The following is a 16,668-nucleotide window of genomic DNA, read 5'->3' as shown; positions in this document are numbered from 1 at the left end:
GGCTGCTGGCAACAGAGCAGCAACTGAAGCTATGACACCAGACAGCTAGTCACACATTCAACATACGCAGTCACTTTTGGGGTAAATTAAGCTGCTTTCACACATGCACTGCAAATCTGACCTTTCAGTTGGACTGGACATTAAATGGACTTTACCCTGCCAGCTCCCCAGCATAAAGTCTGAATAATGTCACATTGAGCTGATGTATTAAATAGAGCAGGTAATGGTCTGAAGAATTCTCAGCGAGTGAGTGGGTGTGTTGATGGAGTTCTCTCCTGCAGCACTAGTCTCCTGCACACTCTACCTGAAGGTACTACCGCTTGCCTAAAGTAAAGGTAACATTTCTAGTAGACGAGGTGCTGTGTGAAAGGGTAACTCCAGAGGTTCTCCAGACATTGTCCTGAGTTCACTTGTAATAACAACCATACACAGACTTCCATTAATTTCATGGAGACTTACCCTAACACCGGTTTTTCCTGGTTGGGAACAGCTTTTATCTCCAGTTAGACAAGCCATGCCCTATTAACTGGTCTTTAGTCTGAAATTTGTCCTTTAAAGTAACCCAAGTCAGATCCCCACACACAGGGAGATTCTCCTCATAAAACAGATGAAAAGAGTCTCTCTTAATTTCAGCTTTAGACACTGGCGTTCCTGTTTCAAAAGGGGAATTCTTCCCCTTATAAAAATCAGATTTACTGGACTCCATTCAAAGGTGTATTTTATATGACAAGGCCTCCCTACAACACACACTTCTGAGGTGCTGCTGCTCTATTGGAGGTATATTACAGTGCCTGACTCAGAAAAAGTACACAATTCATCAGATATTTTTATTACCTTCATTCTGTGTGTAGTCATTTACAATGCAGGTAAACTGCCCTTTGGTAAATTAAAAGCACTAAATAAACCTTAGGGTCAGCAATGGAGCAAGGCATCTACAGTTCGGATTAGAGTTAGGGTTAGAATTGAGTTTATGTTACGGTTAGGGTTAAGCGTTCAGTGGTGGTGGTTAAGGTTAGAGTACGGGGCTGGGGAATGCAATATGTCAATCACCGGTCTCCACAAAGATAGGTGTACATGGATATGGAGATGTAGTACATGGAGATGTAGTTGTACTCACCCACAGTATCACAGGGTTCGTCTTTATGAACACAGAAATCTGTCCTGAAAAAGAAACAAGACAAGGTTTACTACTAATAATTAGACAACCATTTATGTAGAATCTGTGCACATTAGACAAGGCTCTGCACAAGGGTTCGGATAAAAAAGAGCCAGGTAACCAACCACACTGGATAGAAAACTGTGTTTATATATTATACGGCCATAGAGAGGGGCAAGACACGATAATCTTTTAAATATGGGTATGACTGTGCACAACGTCCAACAGTCTCTCCTAGAAAACATTCATAGTGTTGTAAACACATTTCTGGTTGTAAACACTAAAAGTGACACAGGTAGTTGTGTAGAGAATGAACAAATAGAACCAGAGAGAGAAGTTTATAGAGCAAGGTTATCTCATATACAATGTTCCCCCTAATTTTTCATGTGTCTGAGCATACACACAAACTCCCTGAGAATTCCTTGGACCACTGTGAGCAACATCAGACGTGCACACTGTCGCACACTGTAATTTTATGCGCTACATAGTTTTGCTGTGCACGGAGAAAGCGGGAGCAGTGCACGATTGCACAGGCGCGCAGCTTAGAGGGAACATTGCTCATATATATGCAAAGTAAAATACCCCAGAAAAGTTTAATTGACATTTACAGTATTCCTGCAAGGTGAACTATGTTGTTCTTGGAATATTCTTTATAAATTATACTGTATAGTTACAGGAGCTTACATTGTTTTCGTTGTAAAGTAACCATGCAGGACCCATTAGTGCATGTTTCCTGAAAGTAGCTACTTCATGTTATCTGCGCAGGATTTCCATCCAAGTATTAAAGATAAATCCTATATTTATGATTAAACTTTTGAGCCTCTGAAAAATTGAGGGACTATGTATAAAAAGGATCAATGCAATATTTTTGTACAATCCTTTCAGTTAACACTGAAATCTACACTTCAATCACATTATACAGTATAATATACTTCTAATACAGATACTGATACTTGATACTGTCCCCATATATGCACCTGCAAACACATTCATACTGGTTTATGTACATACCTGTAAGAAAGTTTGTAAGTAAAGTACCAAAGCTCCCATTTCATTGACGTGGTGATAGCAGCAAGTCATTTATCTCTAAGCCAGGGATACTTTATGTCCAAGGGTAATATGTCTTTGTAATATGGGGTGACCTGAACTCTGCCTGGAGGGCAAAAGTAACTTGAACTGGAGGAGGCTCTTTTTGAAGCATCTTGAAAAGCATCTTGTTACTCTGTTAATGCAAAGGAGATGTCACCTTCCCCACACATCAGCCATAGCAGCAACTGTATGGGATATACAGCACTCTGAATCTGGCCCTGTTCAATCTGTAGCTCCACAGACAGTCACTGCAACATTGCACTGCATAGCAACAAAAGTTCTCTATAGCTTTAATCTGCTATTATCAAGTGCAAAAGGTCATGCTTATCAAAACAGCCCCTTCAACTCCACTACACTCAAATTGATAGGCCAGGTGTGAAGGGAAAACTCTGAAGTCATAAACAGCAAGTTTTAAACAACCCTGGGCAAAGCTGAGTGTGCTAGCACTACAGCGACAACAGTGGAGGAGGAGAGGTTCCCACTGACATGTGGGAGTCCTCGGCTAGGTGTGAACAGCTGCAAGTCGGCCTCTGGGAAACAGACCCCAACAAGACCTGGCTGTCAACATGTGGGTTTGATGAAATGTTGTGTGTATTGTGTTTACTGATATAGGTTACTGGAAGAACAACAGCCTGCTAGTGATTGTTGTAGGGGGGCAAGTAGAAAGGTAGTCCATGCACTGACCTTTGAGAGCTCCCAAATATTTAATGATGAAACTGAAGATGAAGAGGCAAAATTATCTTGTCAAAACAGCACCAGTTATTTTCCTTTAATTTTGACCTGCTGCATATAAACTCTGTTAATCCTGTGACTTAATTCATCCGGGAGCTGGTCCTCCCCTTGATCCCCGTGGCAATTTAAAAATTAGAAGGGAGGAAAAAGACTTAAAAAAAAAAAAAAAAAACATGTTTGCAGACAGAGCTCCTGAAAAAACATGGGCAACTTTCTTCAGCAAGTTCATGCACAAAGATGCACACATGGGGACAAACAAATGTCCAGTGGCAACCATCATATAGTATTTCATTCAAGCAAGCGAAAAGAAAATGATCAGCACATTACACGTTAACAGCTGTCTCATGCTGGGATCAGACTTCACATTTTCTTTTGCCCTTTGAGTTGACCTAGGTGTCAAATTAGGCAATCACAGAGTTATTAATGTCTGCTGTGACATGGCAGATTACACGTACACACCTCGACCAATCAAACCAACTTTCACAACTTGTGTGACGAACATTGGTCAGTATGAGGTACTTGGTAGGTACTGACTTCGCTGTTCAGCAACCAACATCAATTTAGTGTTTAGTGTTAAAAATTTGGGTACACACACACACTGAACACTCATTATTACTGTTGTTACAGAGTCATTTTGTGTCCCAGAGTCTAAAGGCAGAGGCTTCTTCTTTACCCTGACAAGAATTACATTTCTGAGGGAACAGTCAAATATGAAGACAGTGAACTGTATTTAGTGAAGCCCTCAATTCAACTGTATGTGAATGAATGAAGCTTGCAGTCAATGAAGCAGTGAGCTGTAAGGAGCAGTGAGAGCCTGCCGTGAGATTTCCTGCAGTGTTAAGAGGACATGGTGACACTGAGCTGTTTGTCTTCTCAGGAGGTTGCAAAGTTTTGAAGCAGGACATAAAGGGATCACTGTTGAGGACGCTTCCTCTCACAAACACTGCAGACAACTCTTACAGAAGGTTGCAGTGAGTTCAAACAGGAGCTTCAGTGCCTGAGCTGACACATGAATTGTGTGGATACAATTCTTATGGAATATCTAATCAGAAATTTCATTTTGATGTGCACACAGACAGGGAGGTTTCTGTGGTTATTTTGCAACAGTCTGGTGCTGGTCTTCAGATGGCTGTAAAGAGAGTCAACAAGGGAAAGGAAAGACCATCAGCACAGGATATTAGCTGTTCTGGATAACAGATGCTGGTTATATTCATCCATTATTCTTTTTTTCTCCCCATAACTGGAATAAAATTAAATTTTTTCAGAGTGTTTATGTGTCAACTGGCAGAAAACAGAGAGGTTATTAGGAAGTGAAACAAAGAAATAAACATTAACAAAGGGGTTTGTGTGATTACAGCAACTACAAGGAGTGTATGTTGTAACAGCATTTGAATTTCAATGACCATTCACACTCAAAAAAGCCAAAGTAAAATGTGTGTGGTCTTTCCTTGATCTATAAATTTGGCTGATGCCTCACTCTGCACCACATTTGCTATAAACATTTCCTCCAGTAACCTCTGTGCTTATAGGGTCAGTGACTCATCGCTGAACCTGTTGTCACTGTCATTACATCCATGGCCCAACAAAGACTAACAGCTGAGGAGGACTGGATACTGTGTCAGCAGGATCTGCAGCACTGTAAGAGTGATCTCAGTTTGATTTATTACAGCCAAAACTGTTGGCTGTGACAGACCCAAATCATAATTGTTGCAAAGCTGCATTTCTGGCCAGTTAGGACTTAGTCTGAGGTGCCTGATAAATACAAGCATTGAGTATAGGGCTGTGCGACATGACTATATATCCGATGACGAAATCAAAATGTTTATCAGTGTCCAGGTTCATTGTTTTTGATCAATACTGCACTGCCACCAAAGACTTTTGTCCCTATCCATTATTTACACCCCAAAACACGACCCAGGCTCCAAAATAAAATGACAAATTAAACGTAATTAAAAAGTTTCTTACACAATGAAATACACTGAAAAACAAAGACCTTTTCTCCTCCTCTGAAGTGTTCCTCAGGTGGAGTGCAGATTTGTTTTGATACTCTGAAAGAGCAAGAACAACAAAGGCTTTCCTGCGGGCGTCCATGTTTTTTCGACTTCTCAACTGGAACACGGTCAACTCAGAGGTGATGTCACTCCCAGTTACAACTTCTGATGTAAATAAAACACACCAGCAGTGTGAATGAGTGCAACTGTAGAAATGTGAAGTCCTAACTCCAACAATATTTTACAGATTAAATTTTAGTAGGTTTTCTAAAATATCAGTCTTTAATGAAACAAAGTGTAAAGGTATTGTGTTCTAAAAGCCTATTCATGTGGCACAGCTCTAATCTTTTGTAGCCTGTATCTATACATTTATGTAGGTGACATGAAATTATCCAGACGCTAATATCAAATATCTTGTTATCTCTTCCTAAGAGGCTGTTAATAAGCTGTAAGAGATGTACAGCAGACATATCAGCCACATGGGGTTTCTACAACAAAACAGCCACACACAGAGAGGACGCTGAGCAGCCATGCACGACAGGAAACCTGAGCGATGTGCTTTAATTTGTCTGCGTGCTGCCTCACTCTCACCCTGACTGCTGCTGGCAGCATCGCTCTCCTTTCCCTCCAGCTGATCCTGATCCTGACTGCTCCTGTCCTCACAGAGGAAGCCTCATGACAGAGGTGGGGCAGGAGAGCAGAGACAGGAGGGCAGATCAGGTTTATAACAAACCACCTCAAGAACAAAAGGCCACTGTATGTATGCCCTCCTCCCTCTGCTTGTAGTAAAAGGAGACAAGATAGAATCTATCAGCAGACATGACTTCTCATTAAACAAAAGGATTCCTTTTACCACGACTCCTTTTATTCCCCAGGCAAAAACAACATAAAAATCAAAAGAATGTCTTATTACAGGCAGCGTTTTAAGTTAAAATGCAAAAGAAATAGACACAAATGGAGTCTCTCTCACCCACCATAGAACTCGTCAATGGAAACTATAAATTCATAAACTTCAAATTAAAGCTAAAAGGACAGTGACCTGGCTCGCACATGTAAACAAACCAATGTGCATTTTGCTCTGGACGTAGATCCCTATGCAGTTTGACATAATTGCCATTCCACGTGGCAACTTTCTGTGTTTACATTTGGTCGAAGTCAGAGACAAGTGTTTGAAATGACTCATGTAAAAAACATGTTTCGTTGGAAAACTGTAGGAGGCTTGTGCAGTTTGCCCTTGTGCAGTTTTGTGTGAATCCTTGTTTTCCTGAATTTCAAGAGCAGAGGCGGTGAGTGCAAAGTTAACATGACCCATACAGATGCAGTAACAACATTCATGGGAAATATGCCAAGTTGACACAAGCCAGAACTATTCTTTAAGTGAAGGATCTAAATATTTCTTCACCTACTGTTTTATTTAACGTATACTGCTTTGAGTATGTGGCGGCATGGTGGTGCAGTGGTTAGCACTGTCATCAAACAGCAAGAAGGTTCCAGGTTTGAGCCCCAGTTCACCAGGGGTTTTTCTGTGTGGAGTTTGCATGTTCTCCCTGTGCCTGTGTGGGTTCTCTCTGGGTACTCTGGCTTCCTCCTACATTAACATGTAGGTTAATTGGTGACTCTAAATTGCCTGTGGGTGTGAATGTGAGTGTGAATGGTTGTTTGTCTATATGTGTTGGACCTGTGATGATCTGGCGATCCGTACAGGGTGTAGCCCACCTCTCGCCCATCGACAGCTGGTATAGTCTCCAGCTCCTCCACAACCCTTAACGGTTAAATGGTATAGATAATGGATGGATGGATATACATGTGGAAAAGAATGGAAAATCAACCAAATTAGCTGAGCAGCCAAGTTACAGCTGGTTTTCCCCAGCGAGTGTCATGTAAATGAGAAACTTGGTTTCTATAGGCAGGTCAGGGGATTAGAGCTAGATTCCTCCTGGACAGAGCTGATTTCTTTTGGCAATCTATACAACTATCAGGTTTTTAACAGGTGTTTTACAAGTACACATGTGCATGATAAAGACTGTAGACAACGAGTAAACCTGAACAGCTGGATGTAGGAGAGGTAATAACATGAAGCAACTCCTTGTATTTAAAATACTTCCATTCCAAGTCTAACTGAAACTGAAAGTAACACAAAGCAGCATTGAGAAGTTTAAACAGACACTTTCCACCACTGATATTTTGAGTAGTAAAGTAAAATAAGTAAAGTTCTGACATATTTGCACTGTGAGGAAAAGCTGTGGTCTCTCCTTCTGCTCTGGCACAGACACACCAATTTTTTTTTTCAAGAAAAAAGGTTGAGCGTATATTAGTAATTACTAATCTGCTGCTGTTGCAGTTTAATACAGTGCATATACTACATTGATTATTACTACACTGATTACCCAATATTTGCAGATTTCTCTAGTTTCTCTGAGAAACCTCATTTTTTATTCACAATTCGAACGGCTAGTCGAACATGGGGAAAAGCTAAATATTTGATCATTTATCTCCTTCTGGATGCAGAATGGAAAAAAGGAACGAGCCCTATTGGGATAAAATCATGGGTAAAGGTGCTGTAAGAAAAAGTGACAGCCTAGTTCTTCATAGAAAAGATGAAAGTAGCTGTCACAAGAGAGATGATATTTAATATATTCATTTATCCAGAGGTGCTGGTTACATACCTGGTGACCAGCACAGCTGTATCCACTGGTGGGATGTCGTCCCTTCCACCAGGAACATGGTTGGTGCCGAGATACCGCGGCCCCCCAAACTCCTGATACTGCCACTGACAGAAGCTCTCCAGAGACCTTTCTCCATGATGGCCCACATTAAGCTTTTCCTGAAGATACAGATACACAGCAGATTAACAACATCCTGTCCTGGTTCTCTGCCACTATGTTTACTTTAGCTTTTAAATTCACAGTTGCAGTTGTGTCAAAGCTCTAAAAAAGATTTATCATTTACAGTGTGCGTCCTGCTGCGTGATGTTTAACACTAGTTTATACACGTTCTTTTGACTGCAGGAACACAGAAGCTTTCACATGCTTGGGTATTTGAGTACAGGTGAGTGGATACTTTGCATTACATCAGATAAAACTCTTCACGTGTGGATGAAAATCCAAAGATAGAGAAACTATTTATGAAACTATTTACGTTTTGGAGCTGCCCCAGGACCAAGTATTTTAAAAAGAAAAAAGGAATCTCATCTTTCCCGAGTCAGGTTGTTAGGGTCACAGAAGTCAGAGAAGTCAGGCTTACTGGGCGGCTGTGAAGCAGTACCAGCTTGGTGACTCGGATGTTGATCCTCACTCCTAGACTCTGGTGGTGGAACATGTTGTAAACCTGCAAGAGACCAACAACACAGACAGACAGATGAGCAGAGAGGAATGGGTGAATGCACAGTTTCATGACGTCCCTTTGAAATTATAAACAAGCCACAGACAATTATATTAGCGTTTTCAATAAGCGCCAGCTGTCTGTTTCAAATCATGTCACTTTTTTTATAATGTTGTAACTATAATCTTAAACCAAGTGAAGCATTTTTGTCATCAGATGTCTGGATCTTCAGTAACCAGAGAATCAAGCTGAGCACACAGCTCCTCTCAACGTCCTGTGTCCACCCAAGAGCGTCATGGAGAAGCATCGATTTTAATATGAAACTGTTGTAGTCTGTTTCCTGAACAATGAATGCTGAAGGAATCCTGATATATAAAACAAGCTAAGCTAATATTAGTGGCAGCTCAGCTAAGAGCCTGCAGCCTCTTACTGATGATGTCCTCTGTCCACTGAGGAGCGCTGGAAGAAACGTTTTTTTTACATGAAACTTTTTTATAAAGTGTTTTTCCCCGCTTTAATTATTAGGTCTGTTTGTTTTGGAGAAGAGGAGACCTGTGAGGATAATTCAGCTCCTGATAAAAACCTCCTGAACCATGAACACCGACGGAATCTGAATATAAAAATGAAATGCAGTGAGTTGTGTGAGTTGCTTAACAATGCAAAAATTGACTCCTGCAAAATCCATGTCTTCATGTTTTCCAACATTTTGTAGACTAATTGATTAATCAGTCTGACAGCTTAATCAGTAATCAGAGTTACAGCCGTGTAGAAATGTTTTGGTGCTGATAAATATAAAAATGGATAGATTACAGCTTTTTCTCTGTCCTCCCCAGCTTTTTACTGTGCATGTCTCTCCTCTCCCCCTGCTCTGGCCTCCAGAGCCTGAGCCAAAGCTAGAAGGCTCCCCTGTGCTGTTCTGAGTACTAAGCAGGTTTATTCAGTTGGCTGGTCGAGGCTGTTGTTATAGAGGACTGCATGGGTGACAAAATAGGGATGTGGTTCTGGCTCTTCTCCATCGCCAGAGCAAAACAGAACCCAGCACCCAGCAGTACAGTACATTTACATGCACACCAGTATCCTGCTTTTGCTTCATGTTTAGAATATGATGTTTCTGCTTCTGAACAAGCATCAGGTCAGGTTTGTCTTTGAATCTTTCACATCCAGGAACTCTACCATAGAGTGGTGCAGGGATGATGTATTTTTATAGTCCAACCCTGAAGTCAGCATCACCCTGGTTCCCTCCACAAAAAGCCAAAGGGATTTTTTTCATTGGGTTTTGGATTATTACAGAAAATAAACTGTGACCAACTAAAGTTTCTGATCCTCACAGGTTTAGTTCATCAGATAATCTTCACAGATGAACACCACTGTTCTGATGTTTGAAGCCTAAATACAATCTCCAGAAGTAAAAAGCTAATGTTAGACTATAAACCAACTACACCACGGTCACATGACGTCAACGTCTCCACCACTGAGCTTCCAACTTGTCATTTAATTTAGCTCTGACCTCTTCTACAAAAGCCTTTCTTCTTAGAAAGTTAGTGATAGTTTGAAAGAGTGTGAGTATAAACACAACGAGGCTGTAAAGGTGGACTGGTGAGTAGATCAGTTTTCATGTTAACGTCCCCGACAACCTCTGTAGTCTCATTTAGACACTTGCAAGCTTAAAAGAATCACAAGTGGGATATTTTTTTATTTAATGTCATAGAATAAAACGTGAAAATGTCTTGAGCTTGTGTTAAAACCACAGACCTTCAGCCATTTAACCAAAAACCAACTGATTTTGGGATGCGGGAACCAGGGGTACTAAAACGCTAACTTATTTCTGGATTCATTCCTGCACCACTCCATTACATATTAATGAGTCAATTACCTCAGTAGTAGAAGATTTAAGGATATATTCTCATTTTAAGCCTACTTAAAACAAAGCAGTCTGGGTTTGACAAATCAAGGAGGTCTCTTCCAAATTGAATCTTTTTACCACAAAATTCCAAAGAACAAAAAAAACAACTCACAAATAGGGAATTTGGTTTTAAAAACACTTGATTTGTCTAAAAAAAAACAAACAAACATGGGAGGTGAATAAGTGGATTACCATGTTCATGACAGTCAGCAGGAACCTCTGTGCGGCCTCAGCTCCGTGGTACTGGACCATGTCCGAGTCTGCCACCACCACTGTCTCCACAGTGTACACTTCGTGCAGGCGGATGGCGTTTCTTTTCCCACGACCCTCCTCGCTTACTTTTGACCTCTTCTCCTTCTTTTTCCCTACTACAAACAGGGAAAACAGACAGACAAGAAAGAGCACAGTTAGAAACACTACAACATAGGTAAAAGTAACACAGAGCCTCACAATGCTATGACTGAGAAACTTTTTCACTCCACCTGGGTCCTGCTGAGTCAGTCAGTAAATTTGTTTTATATCAGTTTGCTACAATAAGATTAAATATACTGAATGAATTATTACATATTCTAACTCAGCAGCAAAACAAACACACCCCTCCCTTCAGTGCTCCTTCAAAAGCTCTGTCCACTAAATCTCATGGACGCACGTCACCATGGAAACTGACACTAATAACTATAATATTTTCAAAAGAGGGAAATGCACGCAAACACAGGATCCGCAACACAACAGAGAGTCAGTGGTTTAGATTGTATTTACAGAGCTACAGTGACCGAGACAGGCCTGTAGATTTGTAGCTTAGCTAACAAGGAAGCTAACTTCACCTGGAATTGTATTTCAAATTACACATCAATCCCACTGTGCTTGCAAACTTTTGTTTTCAGATCTTTGTGTCTATAAAAGCCTTTGCAAATGTTGTGTGAACAAATATCACAATACAGAACAACTGAACACTTAGGTTGTGCAGCGAAGCTAACATGCAGAGTGAACAAGATGACAAAACACATGTATCCATATGTAAATAGTCTTAATAGTGTCTCTGAATGAGTAGGTTATCCTAGCTAGCACACTTTCCACAGCTGCAGCATTTTCACATTTGCAGATGGATTAAATTGTTGAAATCTAAACAAACTGAAACTAGTTCACTTCAAAGAGTAAGTGAACAGAAAGATAGGTCAAATACAGAGAAATTAATTAGGTATAATTCTATGGGTAGGCCAATATGTTATTCTAGGCTTTTACTGATGTGAAGGATGGAAAGCTGATACTGACAACCAATATTTCTGGCCTGGAGCCAAGACAAAACATGTACTCTGCTTGCCTTTTTCCTCCTTCCATTGTTATACCTTGTTATACATTGTGACAGTGTAAGAAAATATAACGTCAACTAATGTAAACTTCTCCACTAGCACAACCCTGGTTGTTCCAAAGTCCTACCACTCTGTGAGGACTGGAAGCTATGACTCAAAGGGAAGGGGTCTAACCATTTCTTAATGCTCTATCTGGACTGACTAGTGTTATGGGAGCACTGCAGGGCCTGGCTCTGGGTTTTCCTGGTGCTGCAGACTCCCACATACCCCAGATGTTTTGCATTTCAACAAAACCACTGATTGCTTAAGGATCAAAATAGCCATGACAACAAGAATCGGAGGACTGCAGTCAGGCAATTGAATATCTCCAGTGGTCATCAAAAACAGGTGGTAAGCTGACACTAATATACAAAACTGCTACTAAAAACCTGCTGTGGGGGGCTGGGACTGGTGTGCTCTGAGGACCAACCAAACAGTGTCTCTGATTTCAGGAATAAAAAACAGTCAAGTAATGAAAATCACCTTTAACTCAAAGTTACCTCACATCAGCTTAAGCATGGGAGAGGCGACCAGTTGTTGGATTGTCAAACAACGTCTAAACCTCCTTCAGTAACTTTCTGAGAAAGGACCACACAATAATCTTGCCTACTTCATGTATTGCAGAGTCAAGAAGGAAAGTAGAGTGTAGAGTAGAGTTTGAACTTTCTCTGAAGCAACTGTCACATTTTTAGTGTAGTTTGGAAGAACAGAACTGCTAATGGACGATTGTGCAAACCCTAGATTCCATTTAATGCCAAGCCCTTTAAAAATCAGGAGTTATGTATAGGGAAAGTTTATGTTTATTTGAAATAAATGGTTAAATGGTAAAGGTATATTAAGGTGTAGGCAAGTAAATCACTTTGTTAGGAAAAGATTGAGGTTCCCCTTTAAAAAAGGAAACAGAGGTCTGCGGGATATGAACTCTGTCTGTATGAGAAGTTTTGTATTGTGAAAACTCAGTAAATAAAAATATTCCTGGGGCTATCTGAAAATTTGACCACCACAACTGCTAAAGAAAATGAATTATTGCTGCGAAAGAAAATGATCTAATAAGCACTGTTCTGTGTTTTCCTGAGAAAGCAAATTTAAGTATTACCTAATTTACATGGCTTTACAAGCTTTACACGGCTAGAATGAACTCAACAAGACATACAACTTAAATGACAAGATAGGTTGTTTATCATCGCCTTCCAAATCAAGTCGTAGGAGGGTTTCTTTAGTCTGTTGCCTTTGTGGGATAAGGTTTGATTACATTTAGGTAACTAAGACTACTCTGTTAAGGGTTAGAGTTAGACAAGTGAGCACTAGGGCTCAGCATGCTAGGTATTTCCTATGAGGCATTGGCCAGCACAGGTGACAACTGAACCTGATGACAATTCAAGCAGACAAATATTGAATAAAGGAGGAATCAGATGACTCCTGGCTCTCAGAAGATCAGGGACTGTCAGGTTACCAGAGATGAGGGGTCATCCATCCCAAGGGGAGGGAGAGTATTGGACTGTATTCATGATTGGTAGGAGACAGAAAGCAAACCGCAGTGTCAAAATCAGACAGGAAAAAGAGGAAAAGCTGATTTGTCCTTGATGGCATGTGACCCTAAAAAGTTAATTCATTAACAGCGTTTTTTAGCTGTCAAACATGACCACCCCCACATGTTGAGTTTCCTTGATCACTTGACTCAGGAGTAGAGCTACAATGCAAAAACTTTATCAGAAAGTAAATTATGCCTGGAAGTGACAGCTTATAGAAAAGATACATATCCCACCCAGGCAGAAAAATCTGATTCCCAGCAGGGATCATTAAGCTACTCTGTGTTTGGAGTTTGGAGGGGGAAACTTTAGAATATATTGGAAGAGAGGGTGTGTTTGAGTCCCACAGAGACAAATAACACAATGCTTTGAACAGTGAAACCAACTCCAACACTGCAGGGGAACAGTGACTCTGCCTGCTCAGAGCTTTGTGGGAGAACATGGCCTCATACAACGACTGGACCACTGCTGCTGCTGCTGCTCAGGCCAGAAGTTATTACTGTTGTTTAGAGATTCAGAAAGCAAACTTCCACTAATGTTTTTGGAAAACAGTATTTGCTTCCTCAAGATAAAGATAACCTTCCATAACCGGCATCTAGATTTCTAGCAAAAAAAAAGGATTGCTCAAACATCTTGAGAAAGGAGGAGCAAACATCAGTCCAGGACTTGCGTAGCCTACTTTAAGTGGGGTACACACTACACACACACAAGATAATCACGCTGATTATCAGGTCAGCAAAGGTCTGATTATCTAATGCTTCTAAAGATGATCTTGCCAGATTTTCCTGTGGTGTGACGTGTGTTCAAAGTGATTTTAACCTCCCTGATCTGGTCCAAAGATAATCAGAGCCGCCTTGATAAATATTAAACACGTTCAATATTTACGATCAGAAATCTTGTTGTGAGTGGGAACCACAGAGGAAAGCCGAGCACGCACTCTGTGGATTGTCACGTGGAACAGAATGATAGCCAATCAGAATCTGATTGCATATCACACACTATAAGAACAAAACCATGAAATCCGTCAATCGGTTAAGATTTTTAAAATCTTTTAGTGCGTGCCTTGCATTAGGGGAAATTAAGGGGAAACTGCTAGTCTGACACCATGTCTACAGAGCAGATGTAGCTAAATAGCTGGTGCTGTAACAAGATCAAAGTTGCATTAGGGCAGCGTAGAACCCCTCTACACACCCCTCTAATAACCCTCTTCCACACTAAGGAACATAAATAGCTGTAACCTGAAGCTTCCTGTAAACTGACTGAACCTTCCAGACTTTAGTACAAGGTTCATTCTTGTGTTTCCACTCTATTTTAAATTTCAGAGATATACTAATAAAAAGTTAACATACATTTTTGTGGCCCTTCAGTCCTCTGAATGGCTCTCTCTGTTGGTTTGTCCCACAAGCGTTTTCTGCTGTTCTTTGTAGTTGTTGTCCTGCTCCATATAGTAAAATGGTGGTTTCTGAACCAAGGTATTCAGGTTATGTTGTGGCCTGTTAGTAGCTGGTATGGCCATAAGACTCAGTGGTAATTAAATCCTCTATATCTAAAATATTGTTTTACCACTGCTGTCTCTTCTATGACAGATGTGTCTTCACAAAAAAAAGATACATGTAAAGTGTCAATAATATACACTTAAAATCAGCCAGCCATGGTTTCAAAATAAGATCAGAAATTTGACCACTGACTTTACAGTAACCAGGTTACTTAAGTGCATGTAAATATGTTGTCTAATTACGCTGATATCCGAGAGTAACCTGGTTGTTCATGAGCATCTAACATAATGTACATCTGTAAGCATATGGTGTGCAGCATAGCAAAAAATTTCCCTTCTGTGTGAAAGGGTTAATTTGATCTAAAGAGTTTAATTAATAAACTACAATTGGTGCAAATACATGAAACAAAACTTAACTCCTCGCTTTTTTTTCAGTGGAAACCATGAGGAAACCCCTTGTGATCTGTCCCACTCAGTGTAAGAGTATCTCCTGAGGACCAGAGGGAGTGGAGGTAAGGTGCTCTTGCCTTGGTTTGCAGCCATAAAGGAAGCAGATGCCTGGGCTTCATTGTTGCTTTAACTTCCTCTGGGCTTTTCCCACTGTCTCAGATTCCATTCATGAAGCAGGAATTTCATTACTGCAGACACGACAGAACAGGCCACTGCAATAAGAATTATAATTAAAAAGTCTCCTAGTTCAGTCATCAAGAGCAGAAAGTAAAGGACTGGATGTGGTCCTTTTTCATAACTGATACTGAACTGATAAGAGAAACTTAAACCCTGCAATGACCACACCTCACGCTGCAAACACACACATGCAGAGTTACCTGGAAGATTTAACTGAGACGTTTACAATTTCTTTGAACCTGCAAAATAATTGAGAGCATTTTTCAGATCATCTTGCAGTGTGGATCTGACCATGTTTCACAATCACAGGCTAATTTATCTGCACAAGTGATATCACTGTTATCACTGTTCAATGAGGGCCAGGATGGTCTGTTTAAATCCACATACCCTTGCTGTGCGGACCTGTAACCTGTCTCTTCAGCCTGCACTCCATAACTACATCTTAACAGTTGTAACCCTGCCTTTCTCTCAGGTTACCACCATCAAACCCATTCTGTCAGCTTTTCTTTCACCATCACCATCCAGGATCCTTATTCCCCAACCAGTCCGGTCTATATCCTCTTTGACCCGTCCTTCACCATTAAACTCTATTTCTGCTCTGGGTTTCTTTGTGGTTACTCTCCTGTGTTGGTTTGTTACTATAGGAGGGTGGATATTAACCCTGTTCATTCACTTTGGTTATTACTGTAGAACTATAAGGTTTCAAGATTCATCTCTATGATGTGCATTGTCGGTGATGTTCCCGGGGTCAGCAGGGGTCTCTGGTCTTTCAATGTCAGACGCCCTCTCCCAAGTGACCCAACTGGGGTTGATCAAGTCCCGGTTTGCATTCCAGCAGCACCGATCCAGGGGCTCGCCTTCTTAATCCAGAGCTGCCTGGTGGCTCTCTCTGTGTCTTCGGTGATGATATGAATGACCCTCCTCTGTGAAGCTCTGGTTACTCCAAGCTCAGCCAGAGCTTTGCAGATTGAGCATCCAGTGAATCCCCAGCACCCCACTACAACTTTAAAAAGCTAAACTGGCTGTTTATTCTCTAAGTTCACCTGAGCTGATTCTTTAATTGCATGTTGTTTCGAGCCATGATATACTTCAAAAGAGATGTATCTACAGATATATACTGTATATGGCTCAGTGGATCATCAGTTAGAGTTGGATGCTGTAGACAGATAGTCAATCTGATGACCAATCAGCTTAAGCCTAAATGGCATTTCACTCTAGCAACAGCACTTCTCAAATCAGAGGATGCAGATTTATCAACAGAGCTGCAGGAACTCTAACTAAAGGGACTTAAAGGGAGAGAAAAAAGGAGCAAAAACAGCTGAAGACTTAAAGGGTTAAAGTTCCCATGTGGTTTTTTTTCTTGTTAACAAACAATAGTTGTGTTTAGATTTAGTCTTACTCACCAAACACACTGTGCGTATCTTTGATCTCTAACAAATGTAATGAATGCATTTCTCTCCTTATTAAACATTTGCA

The 16,668-nt window shown here is 40.7% G+C and overlaps 1 protein-coding gene across 1 annotated transcript in view; it reads right to left on the bottom strand.

The window, feature by feature from the left end:
* The window catches only part of adamts17 (ADAM metallopeptidase with thrombospondin type 1 motif, 17), an 85,527-nt gene that overhangs the window by 54,572 nt on the left and 14,287 nt on the right, over window positions 1-16,668 (bottom strand). The window contains exons 4-7 of the mRNA XM_018692940.2: window positions 10,385-10,560; window positions 8,212-8,295; window positions 7,635-7,792; window positions 1,118-1,161 (exon numbers count right to left, since the gene is read on the bottom strand). Coding sequence (XP_018548456.1) covers window positions 1,118-1,161; window positions 7,635-7,792; window positions 8,212-8,295; window positions 10,385-10,560 — 462 coding nt within the window. The remainder of the gene's footprint in view (window positions 1-1,117; window positions 1,162-7,634; window positions 7,793-8,211; window positions 8,296-10,384; window positions 10,561-16,668) is intronic.

Source organism: Lates calcarifer, linkage group LG2 (genome assembly GCF_001640805.2).
Source record: "Lates calcarifer isolate ASB-BC8 linkage group LG2, TLL_Latcal_v3, whole genome shotgun sequence".
In the NCBI taxonomy this organism is placed as follows: domain Eukaryota; kingdom Metazoa; phylum Chordata; class Actinopteri; family Centropomidae; genus Lates; species Lates calcarifer.
This window is presented reverse-complemented; position numbering and strand designations above follow the sequence as displayed.